This window comes from Phaenicophaeus curvirostris, chromosome 7 (assembly GCF_032191515.1).
Source record: "Phaenicophaeus curvirostris isolate KB17595 chromosome 7, BPBGC_Pcur_1.0, whole genome shotgun sequence".
Taxonomy (NCBI): Eukaryota; Metazoa; Chordata; class Aves; order Cuculiformes; family Cuculidae; genus Phaenicophaeus; species Phaenicophaeus curvirostris.
The window spans coordinates 15258312-15274778 of NC_091398.1; the positions used below are offsets into that span (position 1 = coordinate 15258312).

General features: G+C 43.3%; 1 protein-coding gene across 1 annotated transcript; it reads right to left on the bottom strand.

Moving 5' to 3' along the window:
- Positions 1–240: 240 nt before the first annotated feature.
- On the bottom strand, positions 241–11936 carry ICOS (inducible T cell costimulator). The gene is made up of 5 exons (XM_069861778.1): positions 11827–11936; positions 5547–5585; positions 4277–4615; positions 1855–1967; positions 241–1250 (listed from the first exon to the last, which is right to left on the bottom strand). Exons 1-5 carry the CDS (start codon positions 11882–11884, stop codon positions 1161–1163), a joined length of 639 nt encoding a protein of 212 aa, XP_069717879.1. The 5' UTR covers positions 11885–11936; the 3' UTR covers positions 241–1160.
- Positions 11937–16467: the final 4531 nt, after the last annotated feature.

Genomic DNA, 16467 nt, shown 5'->3' on the forward strand with positions numbered 1-16467 from the left:
CTTGAGGTACAGTGTCACGGTGAAGTCTCTGCTATGCTTTCACAGGTTTTGTTCCCCTGCTGTCCCACAGCTTGGTGCAGGAGAGCACTCTGCACTCTCCTAGCATGGGGCTAAGAAGTTTGACAGTGAATCTGAGGATGAATTGATAGCATTAGACTAAACTAGCACTAACAAAGGTCATGTGCAATACATTGACAGTGCTTCATGGCTGTGCCACAAGCATTGGCATTGGAGGTAGTCTTTTATTTTGTCTCCAGTGGAAAGTTAATCATAAAGGAGACTGTAGAAAATCCAAGTTCCCTCTGTAGTAGCACTACAGGAATCTGCTCTCAAGCAAACTCACTACATTTTCTTCATCTAAAAGCTGACATCTTTAACTCTGTTTTAGCACTTCATGTATAAATCAGTGTATCGGGCTGTGTGCCGCTTAACACACAAGACTAGAGCAAAACAGGGCTCAGAGCAGTACTAAAGTGGGTGTGTCATGACTGAGCACAGGACCATCATGAGAGTTCAGGGAAGATGAGAAAGGTGAGGAAATGCTGATTTCCCATTGTCCATGTTCGAGTAGCTGGAAACTTCTCCTGCCTTGAATTTCCATGAAACAAGCAACTTGTACCTAGAATAGGAATGGAAAATTAGTTACATGCAACTCCCATACATCTGAATCAGTCTAAATTCTGCTTCTATTCTGTATGCCAAACTGCTTCTGTCTACCATGCAAGGGCTTAAGTACTTATGAGTTCCTCATTCTCTACAGATTATTTGCCCTTAGCTAGTAATATTCAGTATATCTAATAAATCACTTCCCCAGAGACATTTTGGATACTGCGCATCATCTGAAGTGTCTGGATGGAATAGTTTCACGTCTCTTCCTCAAGCGTAAGGTCATTAATTTGCACTGACATGAAGCAGTTGCATTTCTAGGAACCAGCCCGCAATTCTGATTAAAAAGGTTTCCAGACATTTTGCTTTTCATTTCTTCTTCCTTTTACATGGCAACATGAACCCCATGACGAGCTCTTGCAACAATCTCACCCACCCACCCACCCATCCACCTAGAATCAATGGGAGACACAGTAAGCAGCCCTTTCCCTCCCACAGAAATCCTTGCAACAGATACAAGCAGAGGTACGAGTCCAACTAGGCTTAATACAACCTCAGATTCTTGGTTTTTTAGCTGCATTCACTGCTGCCATGGGCATATATTCACTGTTGTACTCATGGGAGTTGGATTCACACTGCCGATTCTGTGAACAGAGAAAAAATGCCAAAAATTTAATTTGTGGTTACTAACCTCTGCCACTCCTGCCTCTGTTCTTTAAGTAGGGCAGTAACTCTGACTGTTTTCAATGGGAATATTATAGTCAGAATAGACAGGCCCTCGTGTGCAAAACTTGGAATAAAACAAACTGAAAATGAAAACACACATTGTCCAAAAGAATAACCATGGTCTCCTTTCTTTCCTGAGCCAGCTGGTTCTTTGTTTAAATGGTTTTGCTCCAGAACAGAGCTGGAATTGCTCCACTGATGATTTGTTTCCCCTTCTTGAAGAAAACAATCAGGTGAATTGCTTACCAAAGTAATTTTGCTGACCTGTGCAGCATTTCTCCTCTCCTTTGATTCCTGGCCTTTAAATCAATAGACAATTCTGTCTTAAAAAAATTAAATCTGAGGTGCTGTCATCAATGACTGAATTCCAGTGGTAAATTAACAACTCTTTTTCTTTGTCAAAAAGCACATCACATACTGAGTGAGTATGTGCCTTGTACCACCCTCTAAATCTCATTAAATCAAGTTCCCCATCCATGACCCTTGGACAGAAGGTGGTACTGAATCCATCGACTTGCTTACCTTGTTCCTTAAGCAATAGGCTACGACATAGCAGATACAGGAAATCATGGCAAACGTAATCAGGCCAATAATAATCCATGACATGAGTCCTAGTGAAAAACAGTCTTCCTTATCTGAGATGGGGAGACAAAAAATGTCACTACTGATAGTTTGCACTTCCCCCCTAGAGATAACTTTTCAAGTTCTTTCCCCTCCTCCCTTCATATTAATAATATAGTGAAAGCGAGCTTTGGAGAAGAATTTTCCTGAGGTGAAAAGCCACCTTGGAAAAGTGTATTCAGCAGGAAGCAGAACATTGTAGTTTTCCAGAAGGAGAGGTGAAACTGTTGGTACACAGGGCTAAAAGTGTAGACTGAAAAGAAACAAAGCCAGGCTTGACAGCATGATGGTATTTCAGATCTGAGAGTGCCACAGATGATTTAAAGGACAGCCAGGTCAAAAGAAGGGCAGAGTGTGGCAGTCGTGTTTGGGAAGGAAGGCAAGCTGAGGGACATGAGATTACCCTTACCCAGATCTGGGAGTAAATATGATAGGGCACAAAACATCTGGCAATACCTGTGAGTGTCTGGCTAGCCATACAAAATGAAACGGAGAGCTTTAGGAAATACTGCAGACAAAAAAGATGTCATACTTTTTGTCATTGCCATACCATGTTGCAACTGGAGAATCAAGAAGGGGTGTGAGCAAACCACTGCTAACTCTCTCGGTGTAACATACCATATTAATACCCAAAGAGTTGTGGTAAATGGAGTTAACTTCAGGTGGAGGCTGGTCACAAGTAATGTCCCCCAGGCCTTGGTGCTGGGTCCAGCCCTGTTCAATGTCTTTATCAATGACCTGGATGAAGGCATCGAGTGCACCCTTAGCAAGTTTGCAGACGACACTAAGCTGGGAGGAAGTGTTGATCTGCTGGAGGGTAGGGAGGCTCTGCAAAGGGATCTGAACAGGCTGGAGCACTGGGCTGAGACCAATGGCATGAGGTTCAATGAGGCCAAATGCCGGGTCCTGCACTTGGGGCACAACAACCCTATGCAGTGCTACAGACTAGGAGAAGTCTGGCTGGAAAGCTGCCTGGAGGAGAGGGACCTGGGGGTGTTGATTGACATCTGACTGAACATGAGCCAGCAGTGTGTCCAGGTGGCCAAGAAGGCCAATGGCATCTTGGCTTGGATCAGAAACGGCGTGACCAGCAGGTCCAGGGAGGTTATTCTCCCTCTGTACTCGGCACTGGTGAGACCGCTCCTTGAATCCTGTGTTCATTTCTGGGCCCCTCACCACAAGAAGGGTGTTGAGGCTCTGGAGCGAGTCTAGAGAAGAGCAATAAAGCTGGTGAAGGGGCTGGAGAACAGGCCTTATGAGGAGGGGCTGAGAGAGCTGGGGTTGTTTAGCCTGGAGAAGAGGAGGCTGAGGGGAGACCTCATTGCTCTCTACAACTACATGGAAGGAAGTTGTGGAGAGGAGGGTGCTGGCCTCTTCTCCCAAGTGACAGGGGACAGGACAAGGGGCAATGGCCTCAAGCTGTGCCAGGGGAGGTTCAGACTGGATATCAGGAAAAAATATTTCATGGAAATGGTCATTAGGCACTGACAGAGGCTGCCCAGGGAGGTGGTTGAGTCACCTTCCCTGGAGGTATTTAAAAGACCAGTAGATGAGATGCTCAGGGACAGGGTTTAGTGCCAGATAGGAATGGCCTTGATGATCCAAGATGTCTTTTCCAACCTGGTAATTCTAGGATTCTATGAAATACACTGAGTAATATACCAAATTGCTACCGAGTGAAAAGCAGTTCAAAAGTTAAAGCCTGTGCAGTAATTCTTCTAAAGTTAGTCCAAGCCTTTCTCAGTAAAAGGCAGCTGTGGGACTCTTCTGCCCTAAGAAGACTCTAAAGCTGAAGGTCTGCTTCAGAGTGGTGAGCACCATATTCTTCACATCAGTGTGGCATTGTAGTTCCATAGACCACTACTAGCACAGGTATCTGACAGCTGATTTTTTATTTTTTTTTTTATCCTATGCACATGCAGGTGGCTCACAGAATGGATTTTTTTTATTTCACCCTAGCTGGAAATAATCTAACAATTTCACCCAGCAACTTGGAAAATGGACAATGGGAAATTTCTACCATAGGCAAAGGTGGAACTACAGTCCTCCAGAATATGCAGTCTAGCTAGCTTGGGTTCCCCCAACAATATGCAGAGCTCAGCAAGGTGTGCAAAACCTGCCCAAGAAGATGAATAAACACCAAGAAGCCATGCTGAGCACTCTGCTAACACAGCTCTTCTGTTACCAGGCCCTTGCTAAGTAATGTTAAGCTGCCTTGGAAACACATGTACAAATTTTTGTCACATTTTTTCACTGCTGCATAGCTCTGCTCAATGTCTACTTATCACTAACCCGAGGTGAGAGGAGAAGAGAACACACTTACCTTGGATGTACAAATAGGTTTCTTTCAGACGGCATTCTATATATGGAGGGGGTAAGAAGATCTCCAAGCAGTATGTGTAAATGTCGATATGTTTTCTTTCCAGATTTTTAAGAATGAAAGTGGTGCTGCTATTTGAATGCTCTGTCTGACAGTAGGTGACATTACTCTTCGGGAAATCGTTCTCCTCACTCAAATGGAGTGCACAGATCTCCTTCTTTTCATGCCCTTTGAAGAGGGTCATGCTGAATTCACTTACATTTTTGGGGTTGGGGAATGTGAACCTGAAGTTTCCATTTTCAAATTCCACCATCACCTGGGGGTCAGAGACATGAGGCTGATCTGAAGACATGAAAACAGTAAGTACAGTCACTCACACAGCAATGAAAAGAATCCCTAAAATCTTAAGAAACTCATTTAAACAAAGCAGGTGAACCATGCGTTGAAACCTAAGGTATGTAGGTACTCGGAATAGTTTTTCTGTGGAAAGCAGCTTGTAGAGTGAGATGCCAGTGCATCATTCTAGTCATGTCAGACATTACTCAGAAAATAAATGAGATAAGACCTGGCCTGTTACCTGCTATAAGGCTGAGGAGGTCACTGTTAGCACTGGGTCAGTAAGTTCCCTGGTAATGTTTAAAGCCATCCTTAGACTAACCCACTACACGGAGATAAAATCCCTGTCTCAGACTGATTCTCCTAAGCATAGGAGAATCAATGTGGGACATAGATGATGATAATTATCTCTAGTTTATGGTCCATAATCTGCATACTAATAATGATGTAGCAGAAAACTTAAAATGGGATGTGAACCCAAAATCCCACGTAAGTGCTTTAACCACAATATCTACCTTTCCTTTCTAGAATAGATACTGGATGGGACCTGACATGAAGTTTAAATGTAATGATAATACTTAGATGACTACAGCACCTCTATCACTGACATATTGTGAGGAGTAGAGGACAAATGTCACTTAGTGCGTGCACACATATGCAATCCAAAAATCACATTTGACCTTCCCAAAAACGGTCTAAAAACCTCTCTGATGTTGTAAATGTCTCATTTTGCAAAGTTATTGGAGAAGAAAAAGAGAAAAACTGATTGAAGACCTCCTGCTGTCTTACGGTTTGACTTTGTAAAGTCAGCAACATCTTCAGCCAAAAATGTGTTAGTGTGCTGTAGGAAAAGGACAATTTTTTTCTTCAAGGGAAGTATTTTCTGATCTAGAAAGGCATTTAAAACCAGAAATGAAATTATGCAAATGTACTTTACCTGTATTTTTGCACGGACTTGACGAGCAGCTATCAGCTCCTGAAAAATACAAAATTGTTTCCTCTTTAAAGTTCAATAAGAGAAATGCAGGAACAGGGGCTGAGCCATGCAACATTAAGATGCTGAAGTTATTTTCTAATTTGTGTCATTAGCCTGCCAGATCCTGTTTGTGCTACACTAAAAAATCATATGATGAGATAAAAGTATGAAATATAAAAATCAAAGTAGAAGGAAAATTCCTTGAGCAAGAATTAATATTGATCATACAGATAGCATTTACAAATTCTTAAAACACCTCTGCAAAGTAACAGGTGCGCTTCATAAATAGAAGTTGATATGAAAGCAAAATTTCCCCCGGAATACTGAGGAAATCTACCCTCAAATGAAAGAGCGTAGTTTTGATTTCTCATGAATCCAGAGTTTGCAACAAAAGTGCTCATTTTGGTCTATGTTCATTCTGTTTCCCCCACTGCTCACCACTGCATCAAAACATCTTATGGCATATCCAGAATGAATATACGGAAGGAGCTCCGATACCTACAGCAAGGAACCATTCAAGCCACGCACACAGATTTGTTCCTTTTCAACAGCAACTTTTTCTCTTTGTGATTATCAGACGACATTCAGTCCATTGCGCACAGGCAGCCTCCGTTAAAGGAGACGGGCAGATTTCTAATAATTGTTCTGGCTTTGTTTGTTAAGCCACTGCTTCTATCACCATCCACTATGGCAATACTGAGAGTGGAATTTCCTGGCTGGGTTGGTGGCACGTACCACATTGAAATGGTTTGTACGTTAGTACTGGCAGCATAGCACAGCCTGATAGTGCTTCATTTGGAATTCTTTTTGCAGCACCCTAAAGCTAAGGATACAAATGGGTACACAAACATGAAGAAAAAAGCCTGTATCTGCTTTTCCTGTTCTCTGGTACCTTGAGTAAGTTATTCAGAGGCTGCTCAGAATGAATGAGGATTTTATGATGCTAAGGAAATATGGAGCAAAAGATTTGATGCACCATCCCATTCTTCTTACTGCTACATGGCAGTCTACATCTACACGTAGCAGGTCCCCGACTGTGCTAGATTTTGCACTGATTACACAGCATAAATAATCTTTTTTCCCAGGCTCCTGTTATGTTTGACATCCAACCTGCATATGCACAGGAACAGATTACTCTCCTCTAGGTACCTTCGTAGCTCTCAGCTCTTCTGGATGGTGGCAGCCTTTCAGCATCCATACTTTTCCCTTCTTTGAATTTGTGCTCGCCAATCACCACCATTGTCGAGGCCATTGCAGTGACTTATACACATTTAACATATTTTTAGTGTGCAATATAAGCTAATGGACTTTTGAAAGAGACTTATTGAAAAGCAACAGAAACCGTTATCCCTTTTTGACTGATTTACCCTCTTCCTAGTTATTACTGTATTGAGTGCACCCTTAGCAAGTTTGCAGATGACACTAAGCTGGGTGGAAGTGTGGATCTGCTGGGGGGTCAGGAGGCTCTGCAGTTGTGGAGACGAGGGTGCTGGCCTCTTCTCCCAAGTGACAGGGGACAGGACGAGAGGGAATGGCCTCAAGCTCTGCCAGGGGAGGTTTAGGCTGGACATAAGGAAAAAATTTTTAACAGAAAGGGTCATTAGGTACTGGAACAGGCTGCCCAGGGAGGTGGTGGAGTCACCTTCCCTGGAGGTGTTTAAGGCACGGGTGGACAAGGTGCTAAGGGGCATGGTTTAGTGTTTGATAGGAATGGTTGGACTTGAATGGTGGGTCTTTTCCCACCTGGTGATTCTATGATTACACCCTGCCTGGCTTACTGTGCACAATCAGCACCTGTATCTAATTCAGCCATGGTTCTAGTATCTGTACTTCTCTCAGGACTGTTGCTTAAGTTTCTGATAACAGAAAAGGTATTTGGCATCTTGTACCAGCAGCATCAATACAAGAGAGAAAAAACACACAGCTCACCAATCCACAGCAAAATAGAGCTCTACATACACCAAAGGCACAGATACAGAAAGTTCAAGCCCTCATAATGGCACATACTCTGACAAGCTGAAAGCAGAGGTCGAACGAATAACTAGTTCTTGATGACTCAGATGTTGCACAGTGAAAGAAAACAGCAGCTAGGACAACAGCCCTTGAGCCTTTGAAAATACTCTGTAGTTTGATGGCCTTTAGTTTGGTACCATACCTTTCAAAATTAGGCCCAGCAGCAGTCACGTTATTTGGGGAAGGGAATTAACAGCCCAAGTGTACTGATACAGCAGCAGCTACAGAGAATGGCGAATATGTAAACTGGCCTGATACTTTTGAAAAGCATCCACCTGTAGCTGAGACTTCTACATTTGTCACTGGCCATCTGAGAGGACAGGCAGATGCTGACTGTTGGACAATTGCAGGACTAAGCAGTGCCTCATTCCCCCAGTGGCCCGGAGGAGCGTGGGGCCACCCTACTCTGAGTGCTGAGGCAACATCGCTGTATTTAATTTCTCTGTTTTCCTCTGAGAATAGTTCACTTTTGCTGTAAGCTGATGAAATCGCCCTTTCATAGTAAGTAGTTTAAAATGTTCATCAGAGATCATGGTTTTAATCCTTGTTTATAATGGAAAAGGGCTGAGAGAGGTCATTTGCAGAGCATGTGGTTCATGTGACCCTGTGGCAAGCTGAAAGGTTGGTTTGTACTCTCTCAGGCCCAGAAGCCTCAACTGCCTGTTCTCAAGAAAGACTCAGTAATGTATTTCTCCGAATGAGCATTTTGGTAAATGTGATGCATTTAGTGTTCCTCTGAGACAAGTGACCACGCAGAGTAGTGTGCTTAGCACCGTATAAGGGGAGCACATTTCAAAATGAGATTAACAGTGCCTGGGATTAAAATACAAAATTGACTACGTGGATGACAACAATGGGTGAGAGCTGATTGGATTTCCAACTCACTAGCTATCCTGCATCACCTCTTAATGTGAGTGCTCTCACTGCACACTAAAAGGTGGCTTATTCCCCTCTCCCTGTGCCTGATTGCTGTTCTCCTGTGCCCGTTTATACCAGTTCATTCCTAAGGTAATCCTATGAACCTGTCTGGTTAATGGCCAGACACATTTAGAATGTTTTTTTGCCAAGCTACAGTCAGAATAAATGTACGTTTAGTGAGATGGGAAGTAGAAAACTGGGGTTTAAATGTCTACTCACTACTCCCTGATAATACTTTAAAAATATGCGACTAAAAGATAATATCATAGTATTGTTGGAATTGAATCTCACTGGTTCAGTAGTAAAAATGCTTTGACTTGGCCTTCATGTTTCTTTTTGGTATTTTTCATTAAAAATGGTAATTCAGTTGAATATGAGGGGTTTGAGACAAGAGGAATCAAATCTTTCATTTGTTTCATAGCAGTGTCATGCTGTGGAGTTGTGTAGAGTTGTTCCTGGCTCACTTCATGTGAAGAAGGATGTCAAGACAAATATTGTAGTTCAGATGTGAATCCAAGAGATGAACATGTATATGAAAGTAACATCTTGCCATCTTAACCTATGAAAGTGTGTGTGTAAGTTCCATGTAAATGTGTTTTTACAGTCATGGACATTTCTGCCTCCATCGCCTCTTTACTGACGTGGGAAAGCACTTTGGCAGAAGTTTGGTGATTTCCATGGCAGTGAGCTTAGACTCTGAGGCCAATGAAAGGCAGGTTATTTTTATTTCTATGGGACTGCAATTCTGAGCTTTCTGGTTGCTCTTTGGTTATTTGGTTATCTCTTTGGTTATTTGGTTATATATTTGGCTATTCACAAATATCACCAATCCATTACACATTTTGGTCCTAGCAGAAGTTTAAACCCCTCTTTTGATTAGTTTTAAAACTTGGGGTTTAGAGTGGGAGGATAGAATACTCTTGCTTGGTTTTCTTGCTGTTTGTCTGCCCCAGCTCTCAGAAAACTAATTAGCTGATAAAAAGCACAGGAATAATTCCACTCAGATGTGTTTGCCTCTGAAGATAAGCAAGGAGAGTGCAGACCCTGCCTTTAAAACAAACACATTTGTTTTGTTAATAATAAATGCATAACAAACCCAGAGATTTTTATGTTGCTGTAGCTTTGACGTTTCAAGGCACTATGAAAGATGACACTGTAAATTCAGTGTCATTAGTCATATGCCTAAAACTAACATGTCCCTATCTTTCAAGAATCAGGATTAAGGGAGGAAATCAGTGCTTCTGGGCAAAGTAGGTAAGGGCCAGAATTACTCTATGAAGCCGTCTAGAATCAGAATTATTTTTCTGGTACAACATATGTTACGGAATACAGAAACTCTTATAAAATATACCAGTAACACAGCAGCCATCGTTGATAGGATTTCAGACACTACTAAGAAATTACCAGGACTTCCTCCTGGATTGACAACAGGAGATCTGTGGGTGAATGGTGATAGTGTTTTGCAAATGTTGGTATGCAAAAGCGTATGTGCAACACTTCATAGCAAGGGCCTCAAATGCTATGGAATCCTACAGCTCTGTACTCCATAATCCCATTGCCTGTTTTCCACTACAGGCACTGGAGAGGATCATAGAATCATAGAAAAACCAGGCTGGAAGAGACCCACCGGATCATTGAGTCCAACCATTCCTATCAAACACTAAACCATGCCCCTTAGCACCTCGTCCACCCGTGCCTTAAACACCTCCAGGGAAGGTGACTCAACCACATCCCTGGGCAGCCTGTTCCAGTGCCCAATGACCCTTTCTGTGAAAAATTTTTTCCTCATGTCCAGCCTAAACCTCCCCTGGCGGAGCTTGAGGCCATTCCCTCTTGTCCTGTCCCCTGTCACTTGGAAGCAGAGGCCAGCACCCTCCTCTCCACAACCTCCTTTAAGGTAGTTATAGAGAGCATATATAGATGCTATTAAAAACAATTTCTTTATCACAATTAGGTTATCAGATCATAAAATACATACACACACATATATCACTTTCTGTGACCTATTTACATTGAAAAAAACCCATCCATAGATCACAAGCAGGGCTTGCTAATCACTAAACCAAAAAAAAAAAGCAACCTATTTCTTCGCTTGTAGAATGACTTTTTAGATAGCTCTAGCCATATGCAAAAGCATGCTGGTCAAGTATACTTGCTAAAATGACCATGAGAAATACTTAACAAAATTTATAGGATTTTTTATTAGTAGATTTTAAAATAACTTTTCAAGGTGTAAAAGAGCATCTCATGTCCCCTTAAAGATACTGATCACAATCCTCATTTGCTGTGATTTCACCCATCTGTCTAAAAACTCAGGATACTATTGCTTTACTTTCAGAAGGCTATCTCCATTACCTAAAGAGTTGGAAAGTATATTTTGTTTAAATGAAAGCTTAAATTCTGTATGAAACCTCAGGAGACTTGAAATCTATCCTTTATCACTAGAATTTCAGAAGCAAACATATTAAATAGCCCTTGGCATGACCTTCAAATCATGTTTAGATGGTGCTTAGTAACTGCACACACTAAATCTCAGGTCTTGCTTATATGATGCATCATACGAAATCCTTGGATAGTATATGTATGAAAAAAATTACTCTTCTTAATCCGATATCATTTATATTTCCATCCTGGCTTGGTAATTTGTGGGTTTCAGAGAGGCTACAAATAAATGTGAGATCTGGTATTTTACTTTGCATAGCTGCATTAAAATGCTAAACCTTGTAAAACACGACATCCATGTTTATGGCTTGAATGAGATCAGTGCTGTCACCATGTGCTATTCAAACCCAGCATTAAGAATGCTATGCTTCCTTTTAAGTTCATCTGTGTTTCAAGGCTGCACCAAAATGATCTTATCCACTCTTCCATACCACACGCAGCTTGCACGGTGTAAAAATTCCCTGCCCAAAAAAGAGCAGGTTTAATCTCAGTAATTTGGCTTCTCTTTATTAAGCCACTTACCATCATATTGCTGCAAGACCTTATGTCCCGCAAGGGAAGCTGGCTGAGGCACTACAGTCTAAACAGCTAGAGGGTAACACTGAGCAGATGAGCTAAAGAATATAAACAATGAAACCTTTTACTTTGAAAGCAAATGTCCTGTGCCAGCAGGAATTCTCTTCCCAGCAACTCTAGTGATATTAAATTTGAGAGCGGTCTTTCTGCAGCTGTTATCCTTAACTACCTGAATCACCTCTGTTCCTCCAACCCCTTGCTATCATGCCTCATTTACAGTCTCCCACCATTGGGTGGGCTAAATTCCGTACAGACACCTACTGCAAGGAGAATAATCCAAAATGCTACTCACCATACAGGGCTTCAAACAGAAAGCAGAGGGCACAGAAAGTTACGGCAACCAACTTCATGCTTGCCTGACACTGACACACTAGACTTCTGTCTACTGTGAAGATGAGGAAGAATTCATGGGTAGAAAAGGAAGTGGTTTGTGGGCAATGGGGGAAATTATATGACAATCAGAAGGACTTTAACCCCTGACTACGTTATAGCTTTGTCAGCATTAGCTGTCGCCCACACCTGTGGTGTTTGCTGCATTTTTTTTTTGTATTTCACTGCAGCTATTACAGACAGGAAGACAAAAGGTTTTCTGACATTACATTTTATGTTCGCCTGTGCAAGGACTCTTTCTGGCTACATCCATCATGGTAGAGGCTACTGCACGCTTCCTGCAGATGACCCATGGTCCTCTTCTTCCTTGAATTAACTTACAGTGCGTGCACATTTAGAGCTGGCAGCCTGGTTTCTCCCCAGTTTCAGCTGATCTTAGGTAACTGATCATCTTACTCTGTGTGGAAACCATTCCTGAGTAGGCTAGGAGTGTCTTCTCTGTCCCTGTCCTGGGATGCATTGGAAGAACATGTCCAAATTGTAGAAGGATCTCCTCAGCCCTGTGAATTCTTGGAAGCTCACTCCAGCCTAAGACTTCCAACCCTAGAAGGTTGCTCTGTGTGGACATAAGAAACTTCACGCAACTCTATGAGAGAAGTAAATCTGACCCAGCAGCCTGGGCCGTTGGTCAAAAGTTTCTCTCCTTTCCTCTCCCTGTTTTTGTGCAGTACACTCTCTTCTGGCTTGCTTTCCATCTGTATTCTGGGAATGTTTTAGGACCCTTTGGGATAACATGTTCTAAAATAATTTAGAACTGGCTATTTACTTATGCCTATAATGCTGATCTTAGTGTGGGTAACATGCTGGAAAAGCAGCTTCTAAATCATATTTAACTAACCTGATCGCCTTCTATGACAAAGTGACTCGGCTGCTGGATGAGGGAAAGGCTGTGGATGTGGTCTTCCTGGACTTCAGTAAAGCCTTTGACACAGTTTCTCACAGCATTCTGCTTGAGAAACTGTCAGCCTCTGGCCTGGACAGGCGTACACTCTCCTGGGTGGAAAACTGGTTGGATGGCCGGGCCCAGAGAGTGGTGGGAAATGGTGTGAAATCCAGCTGGAGGCCAGTGACAAGTGGGGTTCCCCAGGGCTCGGTGCTGGGTCCAGCCCTGTTCAATGTCTTCATCAATGATCTGGATGAAGGCATCGAGTGCACCCTTAGCAAGTTTGCAGACGACACTAAGCTGGGAGGAAGTGTGGATCTGCTGGAGGGTAGGGAGGCTCTGCAAAGGGATCTGAACAGGCTGGACTGCTGGGCAGAGTCCAATGGCATGAGGTTTAACAAGGCCAAATGCCGGGTCCTGCACTTGGGGCACAACAACCCTGTGCAGTGCTACAGACTAGGAGAAGTCTGGCTGGAAAGCTGCCTGGAGGAGAGGGACCTGGGCGTGTTGGTTGACAGCCGACTGAATATGAGCCAGCAGTGTGCCCAGGTGGCCAAGAAGGCCAATGGCATCTTGGCTTGGATCAGAAACGGCGTGACCAGCAGGTCCAGGGAGGTTATCCTCCCTCTGTACTCGGCACTGGTGAGACCGCTCCTTGAATCCTGTGTTCATTTCTGGGCCCCTCACCATAAGAAGGATGTTGAGGCTCTGGAGCGAGTCCAGGGAAGAGCAACAAAGCTGGTGAAGGGGCTGGAGAACAGGCCTTATGAGGAGCGGCTGAGAGAGCTGGGGTTGTTTAGCCTGGAGAAGAGGAGGCTGAGGGGTGACCTCATTGCTCTCTACAACTACCTGAAAGGAGGTTGTGGAGAGGAGGGTGCTGGCCTCTGCTTCCAAGTGACAGGGGACAGGACAAGAGGGAATGGCCTCAAGCTGTGCCAGGGGAGGTTTAGGCTAGACGTTAGGAAAAAATTCTTTACAGAAAGGGTCATTGGGCACTGGAACAGGCTGCCCAGGGAGGTGGTTGAGTCACCTTCCCTGGCGGTGTTTAAGGCACGGGTGGATGAGGTGCTGAGGGATATGGTTTAGTGTTTGATGGGAACGGTTGGACTCGATGATCCGGTGGGTCTCTTCCAACCTGGTTATTCTGTGATTCTGTGATTCTATGTGTGAATATATCAGCTGCAGTTAGCATTCCTGATTGCGCAAAAGGAAAACACAAAGGACAAATAGTGGTGCCTGACAGACCCTCCTGGGACTGAGTCCTTGTAATGGTCATGCAGTCATACCAAATAATTTCTGAATAACAGGGCTGGGTTACAGATTCACTCCTACTTTGTGCCTTTTGAATAAATCTTCATGTATTGGTTTACTCTTCCTCAAAACGTGATTTAATTTCTTTCACTGCTGCTGCTAAAGAACTGTTCATGTGGACACTGGCAGAGAGTTTAACTCTCTTCAAACCTTTGCAAAGTCCTGCAAATCTTTGCATTTTGTTCAATTAAAACCAGAGCTAAGTTATGGTTTCATCTAAATTTTCAGCTCAGGTCTCTGGAGCCAAACTGAAGCAACTCTAACCAGAGAACATTTCTGCAGTATATTTTTGGTTCTGAAGCTCGACAGTACTATATGGAGGTTTAAGAAATGATAAAGCTGGAAATGATACATCTGACTCCTGTCGTTTGCCTATGAATTTAGGATCCACGTTGGAATCCATGAGGTTCCATGTAGGACCATCTTCCCCATCCCCTGTAACAACTTACAGGAAGTGCTGAGACAACAGAACAGCCCTGCCCTGGGAGAGGACCTTTATTGCCCTCCAAGGAAGCATAAGACAAGCAGCCAGAAAGGCTTGTAGTAAAAAGAGCTGCTGCTGCTGCTGCTACAGAATTAATGGAGGAAGAGAAACCTGTGTAAAGTACACCCATCCACAGATCTGGGAGAGTGTGCTGACAACACACCAAAGATCAAGGCCCTACTGAGACCCTTCTGGCTGGGAAGGGCAATAAACTTATAGGGGAATGTACTCTTTGAGCAAAGTTTTAGTTATTTTTTGTGAAAACAAGCTGGGGTTGTTTAGCCTTGAGAAGAGGAGGCTGAAGGGAGACCTCATTGCTCTCTATAACTACCTGAAAGGAGGTTGTAGAGAGGAGGGTGCTGGCCTCTTCTCCCAAGTGACAGGGGACAGGACAAGAGGGAATGGCCTCAAGCTCCGCCAGGGGAGATTTAGGCTGGACATTAGGAAAAAATTTTTCACAGAAAGGGTCATTGGGCACTGGAACAGGCTGCCCAGGGAGGTGGTTGATTCACCTTCCCTGGAGGTGTTTAAGGCATGGGTGGACAAGGTGCTAAGGGGCATGGTTTAGTGTTTGATAGGAATGGTTGGACTCGATGATCTGGTGCGTCTCTTCCAACCTTGTTATTCTATGATATGATTCTATGATATGATTCTATGATAAACAAATCGATATTGTTAAGGTGAAAAAAATGTGTGATCTTTCTTAAAAATGTAAACGTTTTTCCAGGAAAGTAATTTTGACAGAAAATATTTTTTTTTATGGAATATAGTTATTTTGGAGCCACTTATTGAGAGTGGCTCACTTATAGAGAGCCCTTCGCTCTCTATGACCTTATCAGTTATACTAATGCAGAGAAGATTAATAGACATCTATTTCCCTCCTGGGTAAGAATAGCTACCAGCATAGCTTGGTTGGCATTGATCTTGCTACAACAATTGGAGCAAGTCCCACTATCCAGTAAACAGTTTGTATTTGTCCTCTGTTTCTCCTGTCAATATAGCTTCAATTCCAGAATTGCCCTGCCTCCTTTTCTGCTTCCTGGCACTTGGGATTGCTAGAACACACTCTTCCCTTTGTTTCCAAAGGGTCCGGCCCAGGGCACACTTTGGGGTATGTTTGGCAGCACTCTGAAGTTTCAGTGATTTCTTTTGTTGGTCAAGTGTATTTGATGATGAGACAGCAGAGCCTGGGGCACTCACAGTGTTTGTTCGCAGGGTAGGAGACACAAAGTGAGCGTGAGGGATGCTCGCCTTCTAGTCCCACACCAGGGACTCCTCCGTTGCCCTTCAATCTTTCTGTCTTTGCCTCCCTCCTCTGTCAGTGCTTTCCCAAAGACATTGTAACTGCAATTTGGATATGTTTCTTGCAAATACTACGGTTGGTTACGGTTAACCACCTGGGACAAGCAGTCTGTTTCCACAACAGTTTCCTATAACTGCAACTATTTTTGCTCACAAACACGTGTTTCCTTTTTCCATCCTCACTCATTTCTCTTCTTTTTGTCTTGATTTTCGCTCTGTCATCCGCATATGCCTCTCAGAGCTGACTTCTTTCCTCCTCTAATCTGACTGTCCCTCAGTCCCTGTCTACCTTTCTCTTCAAGCAGAGGTTGCCCTTCAGGATGTGCAGTAACTCCTTTCTGGAATGTAGCTTCTTCTTCCTCCAAGCCCAGTTCTTTCTTACCCATGTCTTACCTCAACACCACACTACAATGATAAACTCCTTTTTCTCCTATTATCTCGCTTCCAACTTGCCTTCACTGGCTATTAACAATCTGGCAAATCCTTACAGGTAATTTTATGCCTTTAAAAATGCATCCAATGATACACCCAGTTCCAAAGATTAATAGGCTTGCTCATTCCTT